Source organism: Lissotriton vulgaris, chromosome 6, assembly GCF_964263255.1.
Source record: "Lissotriton vulgaris chromosome 6, aLisVul1.2, whole genome shotgun sequence".
NCBI lineage: Eukaryota > Metazoa > Chordata > Amphibia > Caudata > Salamandridae > Lissotriton > Lissotriton vulgaris.
In genome coordinates, this window is record NC_141694.1 from 1487774118 (window position 1) to 1487792332 (window position 18215).

General features: G+C 43.4%; 1 protein-coding gene across 1 annotated transcript in view; it reads right to left on the minus strand.

Annotated features, from left to right (window-relative positions):
- The window catches only part of LOC147709040 (uncharacterized), a 263194-nt gene that overhangs the window by 89179 nt on the left and 155800 nt on the right, over positions 1 to 18215 (minus strand). Inside the window, exons 4-5 of the mRNA XM_086927643.1 lie at positions 10419 to 11012; positions 4758 to 4895 (exon numbers count right to left, since the gene is read on the minus strand). Of these exons, the coding sequence (XP_086783769.1) occupies positions 4758 to 4895; positions 10419 to 11012 (732 nt within the window). The remainder of the gene's footprint in view (positions 1 to 4757; positions 4896 to 10418; positions 11013 to 18215) is intronic.

Sequence of the window (18215 nt, forward strand, 5' to 3'; positions counted from 1 at the left end):
TGATCCATTCAAGTGCTTTTCCTCGTATTCCGATGTTATTGAGGCGTTGTAAAAGGGTGCTGTGGCAGACTGTGTCGAAAGCTGCAGAGAGGTCGAGGAGGATGAGGGCGACTGTGTCTCCATTGTCCAGTAGAGTTGGATAGCAACTGCGTGCAGCAGCAGCCCTGACGTGCGCGAGGGGGAGAGTGAAGCCCACATTGAGGGCACCCCCTGCCAGCAGTCGTAAGCAGTGACCAGTTACCCGCTAGGCATGAGGTGAGCCCCGGGGAGACTGATGTACAGCAGGCGTGGCAAAGAAGCCGGGCACGTGTGGCAGACCGTACCGTGTTCCTGGTACCTGCACACTGCTGACCAGCACGGCGAGGGAGAGCACTGGCTATAGGTGAGCGCGTAGGGGATCGTCTCTGCAGCAGCTGGCATGAGGGACATACACCGCCTGCGGCATGGTGACAGTGGATGGTCCACAGCGCGAGGCAGTCTGCGGTGGGCCCTCCAGCAACAAGCAGCGCAAGGAAATTGGCAGGTGACGCCCCCAATGTAAGAGAAGGAGGGGTATGTAAGAAGAGCACATTCCCAGCGTGGTGTACGAATACCGGCCTGCATCTGTATTAAGGGAAGACTCCACCGGCACCCTCAGCCCGCACATCTGGTTTCCCCTGAGAAGAGGGATTGGAAACTAGCCTGCCTCCCACGCTGCTTCCACAGCGCCAGCTGTACCCCCGAGTCGAGAGAGGCACAAAGACACCAACTGAGCCCCCCTCGCGCACCTGAAGGGCCTGTGTGAGCAACAACCCTGCACCCAACATGTGGCGGACAACGCTCCAGAGGGAACAGCTCCTTCCGTCCTTAGGGTCACTGACTGGAACGAGAGCAGAGCTGAGGGTCAGTGGAGGACGTCCTGCAAAGCGAGCCTGCCGCCGGCAGCTGCTTTCCCCGGAGGTGGGAAGTGAAGAGCTGGTCAAGGCTGCGACAGCAAGGTGGGAGGCTCCCGGGTGACCCGTGATGAACGAGTGGCTGCCGCCGGGGAAGAGCAGGACTAAGGCAGCGGCTCAGCTCGGCGGAGGCTGTGGCCTTCCGGCTGAGTGTGAGAAATGGAGGCAGGGCCACCTCAAATTCTCGGGAGACAAGGTGGCCTGTGTAACAAGACAGCACTGCGGAGCTTCCCAAGTAAGCTACTGCCCGTGCGCCATCTTCGGAGGAATGACAAAAACAAACCTTTGAAAAAAAAAACGCCCACCGCTGCATGACGGAGAAAAGGGGCGGAGCTTAAAAAAAAACACAGAAACCCCACGAATCTGCTCCCACAATGATTGACACATCTCTCTTCCAATGGCTAGCCTCCATTTATGGAGCTAGCCAATGGAAGAGAGAGGCGGGTTAAAGCCCCAGTACTGGAGATCAAAAAATTTCGCCTGCGCGACACTGCTGCGCAGTGAACGCCATGCGAAACCTAAAAAGGGACTTCGGATCAAGTTGGTGTATGAAGTCTGATAATGTGTTAAATTATGTTCTGAGGACATGTGTACATATTTTGAGGAGGTAATATTAGTCATAGGTAGGTGGCTTTGTATGGTGCTCGTGTCAATTGATTAGTGGAGAGAAAGAACAGACTTAACTAGGACAATTCATAGTTGGTAAATGCCAATCATTTTTCGTGGGGTATGTTGTAAACGAAATGGTGTGTGCCTACAGTATAATAGAATATTTGGATAAATTTCCTTTAATGAGGTACAGGAAGTCAAGAAATAAATGAAGTGTGTGTATTGACTAAGTTTATGACGTGGTAAATATGACAGGTGAATGAACGGGTGGAAAAGAAGCTGAGAGTGTAAGTCATACTTTAATAGTTTGGTGCAATGTAAAACCATGTATGTGAAAGTTTGTGAGATGGTGTGAGTAAAAAAATGCAGATGGGTGCAGTACACAATACTTGTGTTTCTAAAACTGATGCTTCTCAGGATAGTTTCAGAAAATGCAGTGGCTTTTTAAGAATCGCTCAATGTGGAAAAAGGAGGATTGATCAAGGTGGGTTTAGGTGGTAGCTGGAAATATCGGTGGACTGTACTAAAATGTGGATTGATTGACAGGTGTAGCGGATCAGGAGGTAAGACCAGGACTGAAGAAAGTGTATTTGAAAGGTTATGTTAGGCTTTACAGAAAACAATTTAGCCGAACAAAATGTCAACATTTTGTCATGTAATGGTTATGTCATATGGTTACTTTATTGCATCTCAGTTATTTTATCAAAGTCTTGTAATTTATTTAGAGGCGGTGTTATATACGGCATGCATTGTGGATTTTGAAAGTGGAATGTTGGGCTTTGTTGTGAAAGGATTTATAGGATCCTGGGAAGAGGCAATAAGTGTGCTTGTGAAAAAACTGGCAACGGAGGAGAGTTTGCTTTACACAATAAATCTTCCTGGAGGTTGCACCTAACTATCTATTAATGCAGCAGCATTAAAAGAGCAAAGAAGCAGGCGGGCAAAAAAGAAGGCAGAAGTACAAAAAGGAGGGAAAGAAAAGAGATCTCCCCAACACACAAATAAAAAAATGAAAGGAGGAGGAGTGGGACATGAGTGGAAAGGAGAAAGTGTTGTCTGAATCTGCTAGCTGAAGCCTGGTTCGAGGTTAGCACCTTGGTGGCTGAAAGGAAGAACAGGGAAGCCAGAAGGTTTGAAGGACCTCATCTTTTAGTAGGTACATGAGAGAGTGGATGAGTACAAATAGGAGGATGGCTGGCCTGCACAAAGAAGGGGGCAAGGTTCTGGGCAAGTGATAACGTTTGATCAGTGGGTGTGACTTAAGCTTCCTTCTAGTGGTAGGGTTGGTGGTACCAAATAGAATGCGCACACTAAGGTGGGGAAAGTATTTAATGGTGTGATGAAAGTAGAGAAGGATACTGTTCGGAGTTTTAACCGGAGTGTTTTTCATCTATAATGGCCCACAAACCAAGACACTAACCATGGCTCGTTGTAACGAGCCATGGGTTGTGTCTCCAGACATCTTTCTCTTCTAATAGATGAGCCAGAAGTAATGTGTACTTTGATTTGGAGTGACCTGCTCACACAGGTAGCTGTGCTGCGCAGTCTTAATGGGTTCCAGTTTGCTAGAGTATTTTCAGTGAAGGTGGTGGAAGTGTAGCTACAGGAAGTCATGTTGTGTTGAATCAGAATTCTCTCGAGGTGCTTTCCAAAAGCATGGTGGTGAGACAGAGTGCAAGACGCAAAAGGTTACCTATCAGGTATGGTGATTATGGTCTGAATGAAGAATTAATTTGGTTGGTCTCTTTTATCCACTCTAAGCCTAATTATGTTTTTGTTTTTTTTAAATAAGGTATGTTGCGTTTGCCGGTCTGGATAACAACTGGTATGTGGTAGAATGTAGAATGTAGATGGTAATGATGTCTGATGCATTGGAATGGGTGGATGGAATGGAAGGGTTAGAAGTTGCTGTCTGAAGAGAGACCGTTATTCTGTGGAAGACTGAAGGTGGATGCACAGAACCTACCACAGAAGCTCATTTTCCAACTTGTACCATTATTTGATCCTGGTGCCAAGTTGGATTAGCTGCGCCTAGACAAGATGCTGTACCTATTGTTCCATTTTGCTATTGTTTTGCTACAATAAATCCTTCTGTACCAGGAACCTGGGAAATCTGTTTCTTCACTTACACGAGAAAGGAAGCCAAAAAAGGAAAGAAAACACAGAGAGGGGCTAGAAGATAAGTGGGCATATTAAAAAAGAAGAACCAAAAATATTTTTAGATCCTCATGCGATGGAAAAGAAGGGGGGCTTCTGAGGGGGCTAGGGATTTACTACACTGATCTGCAAAAACAAATGTGCTTGACAAAATCCAGGAAAACAACACAGACAGAAGAAATGTTCATCTAGGACATCGACTAGGCAGGGTTCGTCAGCGTCATGAATATCATTAATTGTGTAAAAGTATGGAAACTGGTTCTAGAGGAAATGAACAGAAGAGAAAATGTCACCAGGTTTATTTTCTTTGGCTTTGCATGCAAACCAGTCACACCGATGCCATTCAAATGTGTGCATCTCATCTGCAACCCATCTGACACCAAACATACTACCTGCTCCAGGGTCCTCCAGCTTTTCCTCTCAGATCAATGGTACCAGCACTGACATAACACTCTTACCAAATGATAAACGTGTTCAAATGTCTCCTTATAACATCAGCTGGTTTGCCCACCCTACACATCAGTCTGAAGGGCCTGCACCATATACTAGAGTTACATCAAACTGCATAATACAATTAATAGATGAAGACCTATAAACGGATTGCCTTAAGAATTACAATGCGTAAGAGAGGGAGCACTAAGAATGCTGTTTGATGGTCTGTATTGTGAGAGCGGCACATGGAGATGGAGTAAATGAAGTTTACTTTTTTATAGACCAAAGAAACAAAAAAAGGTAAACAAATTGCAACAATAACTATTAACAGATGCCCTTTGTGAACCTCAGGCAGCAATCACCATAAGTGAAATCAGGGATCATACAAACAAGTGTGACTTGTTCTCAGAGTTTCCATGTGCTAGCAGAAATCGGAAATTGGCAGGCATCCAGGTTCTACTTTTCAAACTTCACCTTTATCGATTCTATTCATTGCGTTTCTTCTGAAAACCTTTTCTGATCCACAGAATTATTTCTGGTTACACTATTGGCCATGCACAGAAACACAAAAGCTTCAACCTCTGCTAGAATAACATATCTAAAAGAAATAGTATTGAAGATGCTCACAATTTGTTCTTGCTTTCTTTTATTTCCTGCTTCCAGTTTTCTCAGTTCTTCTTCATCTGTAGCATGACTAAGTTTACCTTCATATGTTTCAGCTTCCAACAAACCGTGAAGATGAAGAGGTTCTTCTGTTTGCTGTTCCTATATTAAGCAAAATAATAATTTAATAAAATAAGCACAATAGATAAAGTGACAGACAATTAAGTCAGGCACCAAAAGAAATGAAGCATATTTTCCCCAACGGTAACATAAATGAACTGAATCTGAGCACTGTGTGTGAGCACCAAAGTGAGTACAATGCATGGAGGTGGGGAAACAAAGCACCTCATTTCTATTTCAAAATGGTATGAAAAGGGATGTGTGCTGCCATAGGTAGAAGTCACATATTTAAGCTCCCTCTGCCTCCAGTGTATGGCCCGAGGAAAACCTTTGCACACTTGTAGGTTTAATCTAATACTACCTTTTGGTGAAGCCCTCGACAGATGCCAGTTCTTGCCACATAAACCAGCCATGTGCCTGAGATTGCTGAAACGCAGTAAAGTCACTAATAACCATTGCACTGTCACTCCCAACAGCTCTCCTCCCTTGTGAATAGTCAAGATGAATCCTTCCTACTCACCTACCCACAGTTCTGTACCCAATGGGTCCTTGATATGGACAGGGGCTCTAGATCTTGATGATGAAGTCTACAGAGTACACCTATTAGGATAAACTGAGTGGATGAGCCAGTGTTCTTTGATAGCACCAGATACTATCACAACTACCACACAAATAACTTCCTGACCACTGCACAAGAGATGTATGCACCACTGCCTCCTCCACCTATTCACAGTAAGTGAACACGATAATTTTGCAGAAATCTATGGGGCAATTTCCTGATGTTTATTAAATTTTAGTTTTATTCATAATATGTATTCAGCTTTAATCATAAAAATCCCTTGGAGAACGTGTGGAGTATAGATGAAAAACATATTTCCGCCATAGCGGCTTGACACCAGACATGCCAATTGTACTCGCAGACATCTGCACATTCTAAGTGTGTGAGGAATCTATCACCAAGCAAAGAAATATTGAGATGGGCTGCAGCAGATGGCCAAGCACAGCTTCCAGTAAACACTGATTACAAAGCCACCACCCACAACTGAGCATCAGCCTAAACACTGGCATTCAGAACAAGGTATATTTTGCAAGAGATAGGTTTCTGGAATGACTCCTTCACTGTTGTAGTCTTCCATGAACTTAATAAAAGGAAATTGAATAAACAATCCTTGGCGTGATACAAATCTGTGAAGCATTTGGAACACAGAATAGCCACTAAAGTTCTGTGTTAACGTTAAAGGTTCGAATCCACATCGGACAAGGCCTCCTCAGCTGGATTCAAAAGTGGAAAGGGAAAGAGAACTAGTAAAACAGAAGTCTGATGCTATCTTTCTTTGTATAGATGATGAGCCGACTACCAAACCCTTAAAGAAATATTGAAGAGCTGAGACATGTGCAGTGCCTGAAGACCACTACTTCTTATGACTGCTAGATTAACTTTCAGCATTACAGTTGTGTACCATACAGGTTTTTGTGACTTTACAGACAAGACTAGATACCCTTGAAGTCACATACTAAGGTTCCCTAGGGGTGGAAGAATGGATTGGATTTTGGAACATACACAATTGGTGTGAACCCATAAGAAACACAAGTTGCTCTTTCATGAACAAACGTGAATGGTTGTTTCAGCTAAAGTACAGCGTAAAATATGAACTGTCACTGACAGGGCAAATAGAAGGGTGGAATTCATAGTAACAATCATTGTGAGATTAATGTTTTGATTGGAAGATCTATTTGCGCTTAATTTCATCCCCATTTTAAATAAAATTGCAATCTTTTTAAACAATGGCGAAATCTTCTCTTACCCAATTATGGGGCAAGTGGCTCTTATTAACACCTTAGCTGCGTGTAAACATCCCTCCCCAGTGCTGCGCTGTCCATTGGAACCAGTGCTGAATGGACGTCCAATGGTCGTGTGCAGCACTGGGGAGGTAGCGCTGCTGACGACCATTGGCCGTCAGCAGCACTTAAGGGGTTAAGAAGAGTTTCCTACCACTGTTTTTATTCTTACTTTCCAACAAAATGATGAAGGTCCCTCAATCTTTTTTTGATGCTATCGATTTGTCTATGAGACCATTTGTATGACAATGGAAAACAAGCATTTACAATGCAATGGTCTCTGCATTCTTAAAGTTAGAGCTATTGGCATTGCTCATGACATTACTTTTGTTTATGTATTTTTTTTAAACATAAATAAATGGCATTGTCATTTACAATGCCAAGAGCAGGGCAGGAGTGCAAGCACAACGAACAAGGGGGCAGGACAGCAAGCACAAGCAACGAGGGGGCAGGACAGCAAGCACAAACAATGAGGGGGCAGAACAGCAAGCACAAGCAACGAGGGGGGCAGGAGAGCAGGCACAAGCAACGAGGGGGGCAGCAGAGCAAGCACAAGCAACGAGGGGGGTAGGAGAGCAAGCACAAGCAACGAGGGGGCAGGACAGCAAGCACAAGCAACGAGGGGGCAGAACAGCAAGCACAAGCAACAAGGGGGGCAGGAGAGCAGGCACAAGCAACGAGGGGGGCAGCAGAGCAATCACAAGCAACGAGGGGGGTAGGAGAGCAAGCACAAGCAACGAGGGGAGCAGGAGAGCAAGCACAAGCAATGAGGGGGGCAGGACAGCAAGCACAAGCAACGAGGGGGGGCAGGACAGCAAGCACAAGCAACGAGGGGGCAGGACAGCAAGTACAAGCAACGAGGGGGCAAGACAGCAAGCACAAGCAACGAGGGGGGGCAGGAGAGCAAGCACAACCAGCGAGGGGGAGCAGGAGAGCAAGCACAACCCACGAGGGGGAAGGGGAGCAAGCACAAGCAACGAGGGGGCAGGACAGCAAGCACAAGCAACGAGGGGGGCAGCAGAGAAAGTACAAGCAACGTGGGGCAGGAGAGCAAGCACAAGCAACGAGGGGGCAGGACAGGAAGCACAAGCAACGAGGGGGGCAGGACAGCAAGCACGAGCAACGAGGGGGCAGGACAGCAAGCACAAGCAACGAGGGGGTGGCAGGACAGCAAGCACAACCAACAAGGGGGCAAGACAGCAAGCACAAGCAATGAGGGGACAGGACAGCAAGCACAAGCAACGAGGGGGGCAGGAGAGCAAGCACAAGCAACGAGGGGGCAGGACAGCAAGCACAAGCAATGAGGGGACAAGACAGCAAGCACAAGCAATGAGGTGGGCAGGAGAGCAAGCACAAGCAACGAGGGGGCAGGACAGCAAGCACAAGCAACGAGGGGGGCAGGAGAGCAAGCACAAGCAACAAGGGGGCAGGACAGCAAGCACAAGCAACGAGGGGGGCAGGACAGCAAGCACAAGCAACGAGGGGCAAGACAGCAAGCACAAGCAACGAAGAGGGGCAGGACAGCAAGCATGAGCAACGAGGGGGCAGGGGGCAGGACAGCAAGCACTCACTGGAGGACTCAGCAGCTTCTCAACTTCTTGCAGCGGCGGTCGGGCAGAAATGGAGTCAGAAAAGCGCTGACATTTTCGCATTCGGGGGCGTGGTTTTTGCTGTTGAGTGACGTATGACGTCACGGAGTTGAAAACTGCAAAAAACACGCCCCCGAATCCGAAAAAGACAGGGTTTGAACGGAGTGACGCCCCTCTCCTCAAGCCAGCCAATGGAGAAGAGGGGCGGGTTAAAGCCCCCATACTAAGAAACATTAAATATCAGAGCGAGACTGCGCAAGCGCAGCCTATGGTCCGAGACCTAAAAACGAGATTCAGACTACAAGACTTGCAGCTAGATGTGGAAGAAGGAAGTGTTCCCTTCCTAATTTTCGTTTGTACTATGAAGCGTCACTTATTAATTGGCTGAACTATAATAATTCATGGGATATGCAAGCTGCAAATTTCTTTTTAAACAGGATGTTGAATGAAGCTGAGATTCTCCTTTTCCCATTCACCCCCAAATAACCGAAAAAGTCAAGATATAAGGGGCCATATGTATCAAGCAGAATTGCATTCGCAAACACCGAAATTCGCAGAATTTTGGCGTTTGCGATCACAATTTTGCCAAATGGTATGTATGAGGCAAATCTGCGTGCAAAATAAGGAATCGCAAAATTTGCGATTCCTTATTTTGCGATTGCATTTAAGGAATCGCAAATTTTGCGATTCCTTAAATGCAATGTAAGAAGCACCAAAAAAGTGTAATTTGGCCTTAAGGAATCGCAAATTACCACCAACTTCAAATTGGTGGTAATTTGCGATTTCTTTGAAAAATGCACTTTTTTGCATTTTTCAAAGTGATATGTGAAGCATATACATGACCTTAGGGCATGTATGTGCGCCACATGTGCTCCCATGCTTCTTTCAGGGGTGCAACAGGGTGTCCTTTTGACACCCCTGCACCCTTGAAATTGCATTCTCAATTTGCGATTCGCTAATTGCTAATCGCCTCTAGGCCCATAGGAATGAATGGGGAGGTACTCCTTAATTGCGAATCGCAATTTGAGATTCACAATTAAGAAATATGTAGGATTCGCAAAATGTATTGCATATCCTACATGCATAGCATTTTGCGATTCTCAAATAGCGATTCTCAAAAAATCGCTATTTGAGAATCGCAAAATGACTTTTTGATACATATGGTCCTCTATTCCTTGGGCCATATTGATCCTCTTCCAAAGAATTTGGGAAGAGCTCAGAATCCCCTGGCTCCATCCACAGCTAAGCCTGTCAGAATGTGTACCTGTAGGGCTACAATGGTCCCACCAGGTTTGTCTGCAGTGGGATAACCTAGGGTTTCATAAAATATAAGATTTTTATGGAAATTAGAACTTTCTATCATGGCATAAAATAGTGCTTTAGATATAGACAAGCATGTGGGGTGACTTCACGTTGGGTTAAGATGCAGTCTTTTACTGAATTTTTGGCAAAATCTATTTTTTAAAATTGGCAAAAACCATCAATCAATTTTCCTCCAGATGCTTAAACTGTTCTCTTGGGAAGAGCAGAAGTAGCAGCTGAGCTAAACATTGGCCAGCACCAATTTATTTTTATCGGCACTTTAGTAGCTAGATCGTTAATCTTAGCCAAATGGAAATCAGAGATGATTACGACAATCTCTCAATGGCCTATTAAAATGCAAATAGTTTTTTATAGGGAAACCATATACGCAAAAAGGATTGGCGCAATAGTTAAATTAAATAGAATATGGAAGAACTGGAACTGAAATTTGTCAGACTACTGTAGTGGTGGTTGGTAAATGGGAACTCCTGAATTGTTTAGGGTTAAATTAAGCATTTTGTTACCAGAGAAGAATCCCGCATGCACTTCATATGTTTAAATACTTGTTATTTTCGTATGGTAATATGTAACCTTATCGACGGAGGATTACAGAAATTTTAATGTTTGGGGGGAATATTTTGAATAAAAAATGGTTTCTTATCTGGACAGTGAATTAAATGAATATGGAATTTTGTAATTGGCAAGGACTTCTAGAAAGAAAAATAATATTTTTATACTAGGGATTATGTATTATGTCTTGTTTTGTTCTTACTCGGCTACATTGTAAATTTAAAAAAATAAAAAACATGATGCAAAATAAGCTGGGACCACATACCGCATTGCAGGTTCCGTTGTTCTCTGAGTCTTGCATCTCTTTGCGGGTTCCGTTGTTCTCTGAGCCTTGCATCTCTTGCCGTTTACCACTTCCTTCCACTTTATACTTTGCTATCTCTGCTTCAAGCTCAGTGATCCTTTGCTGCAAAATGTCCTTATCTTGCTTCGACTGCACAATGATTTTGTCATAGTCATTTCGGATCCTCCTCTCTTTTTTACAGGAGGGGCACTCTGGGGAGATTGGCATCTCAGGGGACAGTCTCTCTGATGGTGCCTTTGGTGGTGGAACATCTAGCCAGGTTTGCTGTTCTAGTTTTGCATCCTTAGCAACATCCAGGGGCATCAGTGGAGTGCTCGAATGAGGCCGTGGGCTGCGACCAATGTCCAGAGTCATTTTACTTTTATCTGCCGCCACCACATGTTTAGTGGCTCTGAGGGTCTTCTCTGCTGCTTTCTCCACCTGAGGCAAGTTGATTTTCTGAGCCCGGGCATCTCTTGAGATAGTTGAACTAGAGGTGTGCTCCTTAAGGTTTCTGTCCACAGACCGAGCAGAGGTACTGAGACTGAAGTGAATAGGAGGAAAGGAAGTCTGCAGCTGTGGGACCCATTTTTAATTTCCATTACTTTTTTTAAAAACAAGGAAATACTTGTAATGCTATCATTAATAACAATTATTAAAATGCATCAAACAGATATATGCAGGGTATGACCATCTAGGCAGAACAGGATGGGTCTGTATACTTCTGACACTATAATATAATTTACTTTACAGCAGTAATGGTTTGAGAGGGTTGGTGATAATACCTGCATCAAAAGCCATATGTTGTGATGAAAAGTACGTTTTAAAGGATTAAGACTAATGTTAGATCTTCAATGGAGAGCAAAGGGGAAATCAATGGAAATTGGAGAAGTACAAGACAAGACTAATAGAAACAAAAGGAAGGAGAGGGGTAAGGTCAGGAAAGGTCAAAGAAAAAGAGAAGGAACAGACGACATCTCATTAGGAAATTATATACAAGCCAGGATAGGAAAAAAGCAGAAAGAATGAGAAAAAAGCATGAGTGGATGAGGAATCAGAAGAGGACATGAGAGATAGAATAGGACAAAGGAGAAGGAAACGTTTTATGTACTTGTAACCTATTTCTCCATCAAGGGTATTTTCTTTGAATTCATAAGCACCTGAATACTTCTGTCCTTGAGCAGGATCCCAGATAACATTTCAAATTGTATTTTTTTTTATTTTAAAAAGAATTTTGTATAGAAACAGGCTGCAGGGGCCAAGATGTTTCAAAGGCCCAATTGAAATTTGCAATCGAGCATTGCAAATTATGTTTGGCCTAACAAAACTTTTATCAAACCCCCCCCGCCCCCCCCTCTCTTAAGCAAAACAGAGCAGAAATTGTGTCATGAGCACCTTTTTTAACATGAATAGAAAAAGTGATGCGACATTTTTAAGGGATTCCAAGAAGCTGCATTGACTGACATTGTCTATTTTGATGGTTAGTTGCTATCGCGGCTGAATTGCAACTGATAGCAAACATCGATTGAACTGAGGCTTGTAAGGGCGGAATATTATTAGTGGACGGGTAATTAACAAAATGTTTCTATCTGACTGTATAATATGCTCTAGTTGATGGTTTTTTGGCTTCTCTTAGTATTTGCATGCACTCTTCTGGAAGCTGTAAATATCCACATTCTAAGACCTGCAGAGCCAAATTGCTGAATTCAATTACCTGCGATCTGGGTGGTGCAACTGATCCACGTGTTGCGTCATGAAGTCTGGATGCAGCAGCGGTCTGTGCAGGTAAGTGCTGTGGGGCGGGGGGGATGTCAACAGATGACGGAATAGGATTTATTTATTTATTTAATTTTCCCTATTCTGTCCTCTGTTGACTGTGCCTCTCCCACCCTGCTTACATGCACGGATCGCCGCTCAGCAGCTGTATTTTTCATGTTGATGAATTCCACATACCAAGAAACAGGGAGATCCATAGTTGTCTCCCCCACAGGGCAATTAATATAAGCATCATAGGTTGTTGCATTTTCCTGATCACATAAGAAAGTAGTGGTAAAGGGGGAACGCATATGAAAATATTCCTGATCAGTTCACTCACAGCACATTGCCCACGGACGTTGGGTGCCTGGATGCAAAGCTTTCACGTCTTGCATTTTCTTATGTAGCAAATCAGTTAATTTGTGGTGTGTCTTAACAATGGAAGAAGAAGTGTTCTAGCACTTGTAGATTTATCTCTATGCATGCATTTGTTGATAATGTCTGAAAACTAATTGTCCACCCTTGGCACATGTTCTTCCAATAGGTAGACTTGCTGACATATGGCACAATGCCAAATTGTTGTGTGAGCAGTGATAGCTGCAGCTGGTCCCTGTCCACATTTTTGTAGCTATTACATTGCTGCCATATTGTCTTTGTAAAATAACACAACTTTGTGACAAATTTGTGGCAAGGTAGCCCTTAGAACAACCTTTATTGCCAGAAGCACCATAAGACATTGATATGGAGGAGACACTCCTCTGAGGACCGCCCACCTTGAACTGTTTGGTCTAACATTTGTGCCCACCAAACCTGTAGGAAGACATCTGTGTTGATAGTCACTTGCGGCTGAAGGTTGCAAAACGATCTGCCCAGTAACAAGTTCTGTGCATGCCACCATTTTAGTTTGTGCTGAACACTGGGTTTCATCAACTCCCAGTTTCCAGTCCATTATGACCATTAGATGGCTAGACACCTTTGGAGTGGTACATGTGCAACATGGCATGTGGCACTATGGCAAAGCAAGACATCATCATTCCTTCTATTTGCATAATCACTGTCATTGTCAGAGGTTGGGATATCTGCTAAAATGGAAGTAGCTTGTGAAAGGTAATTTCTTTCTCTTTGCTGGGATAGGCTTTTGCTAAATGAAGCATGTGATTCTTCCAGAATGTGTTTCTACAGGGTTTTTTTGCAACATATTACTCATGTGTAGTGGGAAAAAAGCTGTCTTGTTATGTTTGTGTAAATCTTTTCTTCTTAGGAATGAGATAAGCTCGTAATTCCTTAGAATGTGTCTCTTCAAAAGTCAATTTTCTTTTCTTTGGTGGACCTTCAATTGATGAAGGTGCTCATGTTAGAATGTGGCCAGTGTGGGTGTGGATCAATGTTTATTGTGCGCTGTTGACTTTCTACTGAAGGAGGTCTAGGTGTGCTAGGCACTGAAGGAGTTCTCAGCTTAAAAACCGGTTTTGGCATTGAAAGAGTCTCGATATCCTCTCGTCCTTGAGGGTCAGATCTGGAGAGCTTTTGGCATTGAAGACACCTTTCAGTGTGGAGCAGTCCAGACTGCTGAGGGCGGTGCCAACTTTCAATCCCTTTTCAAGAATGGTTCCCAATACAAGGCATAGCACACTCTCGGTGCCGTTCATTTCTGTGGAGTCAAAACTCTACTGGAGGTCAAACATCCTAAAGAAGAACCTCTATAGCTGCGGGTGTAATGTCCCCCCGAGGGCGTTGGTGGGCTATGTCCTCTGTGTCTGCAGTGGAAACACAAGGGGGCTAATTTACAAGCCACATGCGCCACTTTTGTGTAATTTTTAACATGGGAAAAGTGACGTACGAGTGGCGCAAGGGGCTTGTAAATAAGGCCCAAGGTGTTATGTTGTCTTGGGTGCAGGAGTCCTGCAAAGAGACATAGGGGCAGATTTACAAGCCCCTTGCCCCACTTTTGCGTCACTTTTAACATAGGAAAAGTGACACAAGGGGCTTGTAAATCTGCCCCATACTACTGTGTGGCTGCAGATGGGTCATTCATGTCCTCAACAAAGACTACTACTTGGTCAACCTTTGCTGTAAGTCTTTTCTCCGCAATTCGCTGAAATGACCCACCTTCTGCTCCGGTGGTGCCGAAATGTCATTTTAGATTGAAAGGCGTCACAGGCTGAACACGCCCTTTTATTGAGGTCCCTCTGTAAACAGAGACCACAGACCGCATATTGGTCTATAACCTGTTCGTACAAGTCAACTGTTCATTCGGTGACTAACTGGTCAACAAATGTGAGATTATCTTTAGCTGTGAATGTTTTTTTCTTTGAGGTACTTAAATAGTTTCCCTTCATTTCCAGCAATGCAGCAGGCCCCCGAATCGAACTGTTATCTTTGGTGCACGGAATAATGAAGGGTTCGGGGACGTTTGAACGCAATGGTGGAAAAGAAAAGAAAACAGCTTGAAATGTTCTGAACCCAACACTAGATGGCAGGAGTGGGCAGAGCATGTGATCTACACCTACATGTGCTGCAAACAGTCTATTTTTACCGTCATCGTGGCATTTTATCTGATATTGCTAAACAGTAAAATAATGGACGAAGCGTTCCTAAACAAGGAGCGGGAAGAACAAGTTAAACAGAAAAGAGTACTCGGTATATTTAGGAAACAGTTGGTGTAACAAGGCTTGTCCCTCCATTGATTAGGTCTTGCTGCCAGAATATATATATTTTTTTAATGTAGTAATTGCAGCCATATGTCCCTTTGTAGATGGAAATTGGCAACCAGATTTTGCCAAATAAAGGAAGAAAAAGGTGTGCCCTCTTTCATTACATTCTCGAGTCAGTCTGCTTTTTTAGGCACCAGATGCAACAGCTCTTCCACTTGAAGGCATAAGATGTTCTCATGAAATGGATTTTCACCTCCTTTGGAATGTCCATCCTGTCTTGGTGGATGCTCAGATGACATTGTTGCGGGAACTCCAAAACCAAGGTGTACACTCAGCAAGGTTCTGGAGAAGCATTTTGTCTAACATTTTGGCTAGCTGATCTGGTGTGGAGTCTTTCTTGAGATTCCTAGCATTGGAGGAGGATAAAAGAGGGTTGAAGCCTTAGGCTCATTCATGTTTTGTGTTGTTTCAACTTAAAGTTTGCCCTGAGAATATGTGGTATTGGTAAAAAAGCATTCAGATATTTCTATGACTAACATATCCATCAGGCATTCCATTTTATATACATATGTAGAGGTGAAATCTTAATTGTGGTGTTCAGAAAGAGTACTCGGCATCAGGATTCGGATGTACGCGTACTCGCTGAAGGGTCCACGCACATAGGGATTATATTTACACTGGTGCCTCTGGACAAGTCACCATTGCTTATTTTAAGGTTGGAAGATACCTCCTTGATGGAAATGTTGAGCATTAAATTGGATATAGGATAAATAGACCAGCCGGGTCGGAAGTACAACCGGCGGAGAGGTGACTGAATTTAAGACTTAAAGAGCCAGACAGCTCTGAAGAAGTCGAGGGGTAATCCCCTTACGCGGAAACACGTGTTGGCTGGGCGTTGTTGGATTAAAGACAAAAAAAGACAAAAAAGACTTCTACTCCTTTTTTGTGCACCTAATATGTTTGGAATTTGCATTTAATATTGGAGCGTGTGCAAAGGATAAACATTCATAACTTGATTGGCCTTGGGGTCCAACATTCGGCGGGTCTAGGGTGTTTTCCCTCACCTATTAGACCGCTTTGATAAACAGGAAGTGAACACTGATGCTAACTTAGTAGGTGCCAATTCTCCTAGTCAATGAAACCTCCCAGCGCTAATGCTTTTAAATATAACACCCTTTCAATTTAAAATGTGGTCCAGGAACCCGGCATGGACGAGGCAAATCCACTGTTTATGGACTTAAGGAAAATCCACTGACTGAGAAGCACAGCACACATCAATGGAAACTCACAGTAGATTGCACTGCCCAAGTAGCTGAGATGTAATAGTTGAAATCCTTGTTATTCCATACGATCTCTAAAATGCTAATAAACAGATTTGACCCCCCCCCCCCAAAAAAAAATGGAAACTCACAGTAGATTAAAGAGGATCAGCATAGAAGTGGACGAAAGAGAAGGAAAGATAAGGGAAAAGTCCAAGGTAGGATAGAAGCACAGGGGAGGACAAGAGAGAAGTATGTTTAAGAAAAGGAAAATGAGCAAGAAGCACAGAATAGATTGAGGAAAAAGCCTGAAGTAGATCTTAGAGAAAAGGTATAAAACAGGTGGCAGCACAGGAAAAAATGACGGAATAAAACATAGAAGTACATAAAAGAATGAGTAATCAGTACACAAAAAAATGAATTCACGGGGGATGAAAAAAGAAAAACAAAGGTAATACAAGGAGCATAAGAGAATAAGGAAAAACACAGAAGAGGATGATGGAAGATGAAGGAGAAGCGCACGACAGCAGCACAGAACAGCATGTGAAAGAAGCGCAGGACAGAGTGAGGCAAAGGGTCAAACAAATTATAAATAAAGAAGACAGCCAAAAGAACCGAGGAGAGGATGGGCAAGAAGTAAAAAGGAGGCAAGTCACATGTGACAAATGTAAAAGGAAAGCATAAGGGGGTGAGGAAGCAGTACAAAAGGATGAGGCAGAGAAGAAGACGAGGCAAAAGCACAAAAAGGGATTGGTATACAGTACAGGAAATTAGAAGGTGTAAGTACAGGAAAAAACAAGGGAGCAGAGCAGAAGATGGACAATTAGTAGAAATAAACTACAGGGCAAACCACCAGAATGGATGAAAAAGAATCACAATAGTGGAAGACATAGAAAAACGAAATCATCAAGAAGCTGGGGCTGTCATTAAATCACAAGATGGAAGAAACCCAAGGGAGAACGAGGTAGAATTATAGGAAGAGGATGAGGGAGTACAGGAGAGATAACAATGAAATGCAAAGGATGATGAGGAATAGAATAGCATAAAGGGAAAGCAAAGCAAAAAACAAAAGGTGCCTATGAGCAAAAGGAAGGATAGGAGGTCATGAAAGGGAAGCACAACTGAAGAACAGTGCCTAACAGACAGCAGGATGAAGGAACAGAAGTACAGAAAAGGGGACAGTTTAAGCATACAGGTAAAACATGTTCTACCTTAATTTACAATATCGTCTTACCAAAACACAGCATCCAGAATATTGACTACCACAGTATCATGAAGATAAATATATTTATTATTATTGTCAAGAACGCTTGGCACTTGAGAGATTAATTATGTTTTCATTTAATTAGGCGTAAACACAAGCCAAAGCATTTCGACACATTACAGTCTAGATAGGGAGAGGATGTGGCATGAGGGCCAGAACTGCCAACTTCAGAACTGGGAATCCAGGTTAAAATGTCGGCGTCGGCTCAACATACTGTACTTCTGGGCAAAAACCACTTAATCTCCCCATGTCTACGGGGAGTGCCTGGATACCCTCACGGGTGATAAGCAGCACTATACAAATCTGAGTATTATTATTATCATTGCTGCCATCAGTCTGTGTTCTGTTTCCATTTAAACTGCAGTCTACACCCATAATCCCACAGATTTCTGTATATTTTAGTCTCTTAAACACTTTTTAGTCTCTTTTTATTTTTGAAATTTTGTAATTCTATAGCTTCTTCGATTAAGTTGAAAATATCAATCCAATCCATTAAATTCAAGGGCACATCATTATATTTCTTGATCATTCAGTCATTGAGCATATTTTACCACAGTGTCACATAAGTTAGTTGCTTCATCAGTGGGTTTAATCAGTCACTTGTGCATCCATTTTAATGGGCGATTACTTCTTCTACTACACTTTAGACGGAAGCAGATAACAGACTGCTAACAACTGTGATCAAGACTGTAACACATGGGTACTCACAAACATTTGCCCAGAGGCCACAAAGTATGGTCTGTGGTGTGTCAGAGGGCCGCACTGATTCCAGCAGGGTGACAGTGGTTGGTATGGGTGGGTCATGGATTGTGTAAGGAGGTCTAAAGCATTTATTTGCAGGTTAATA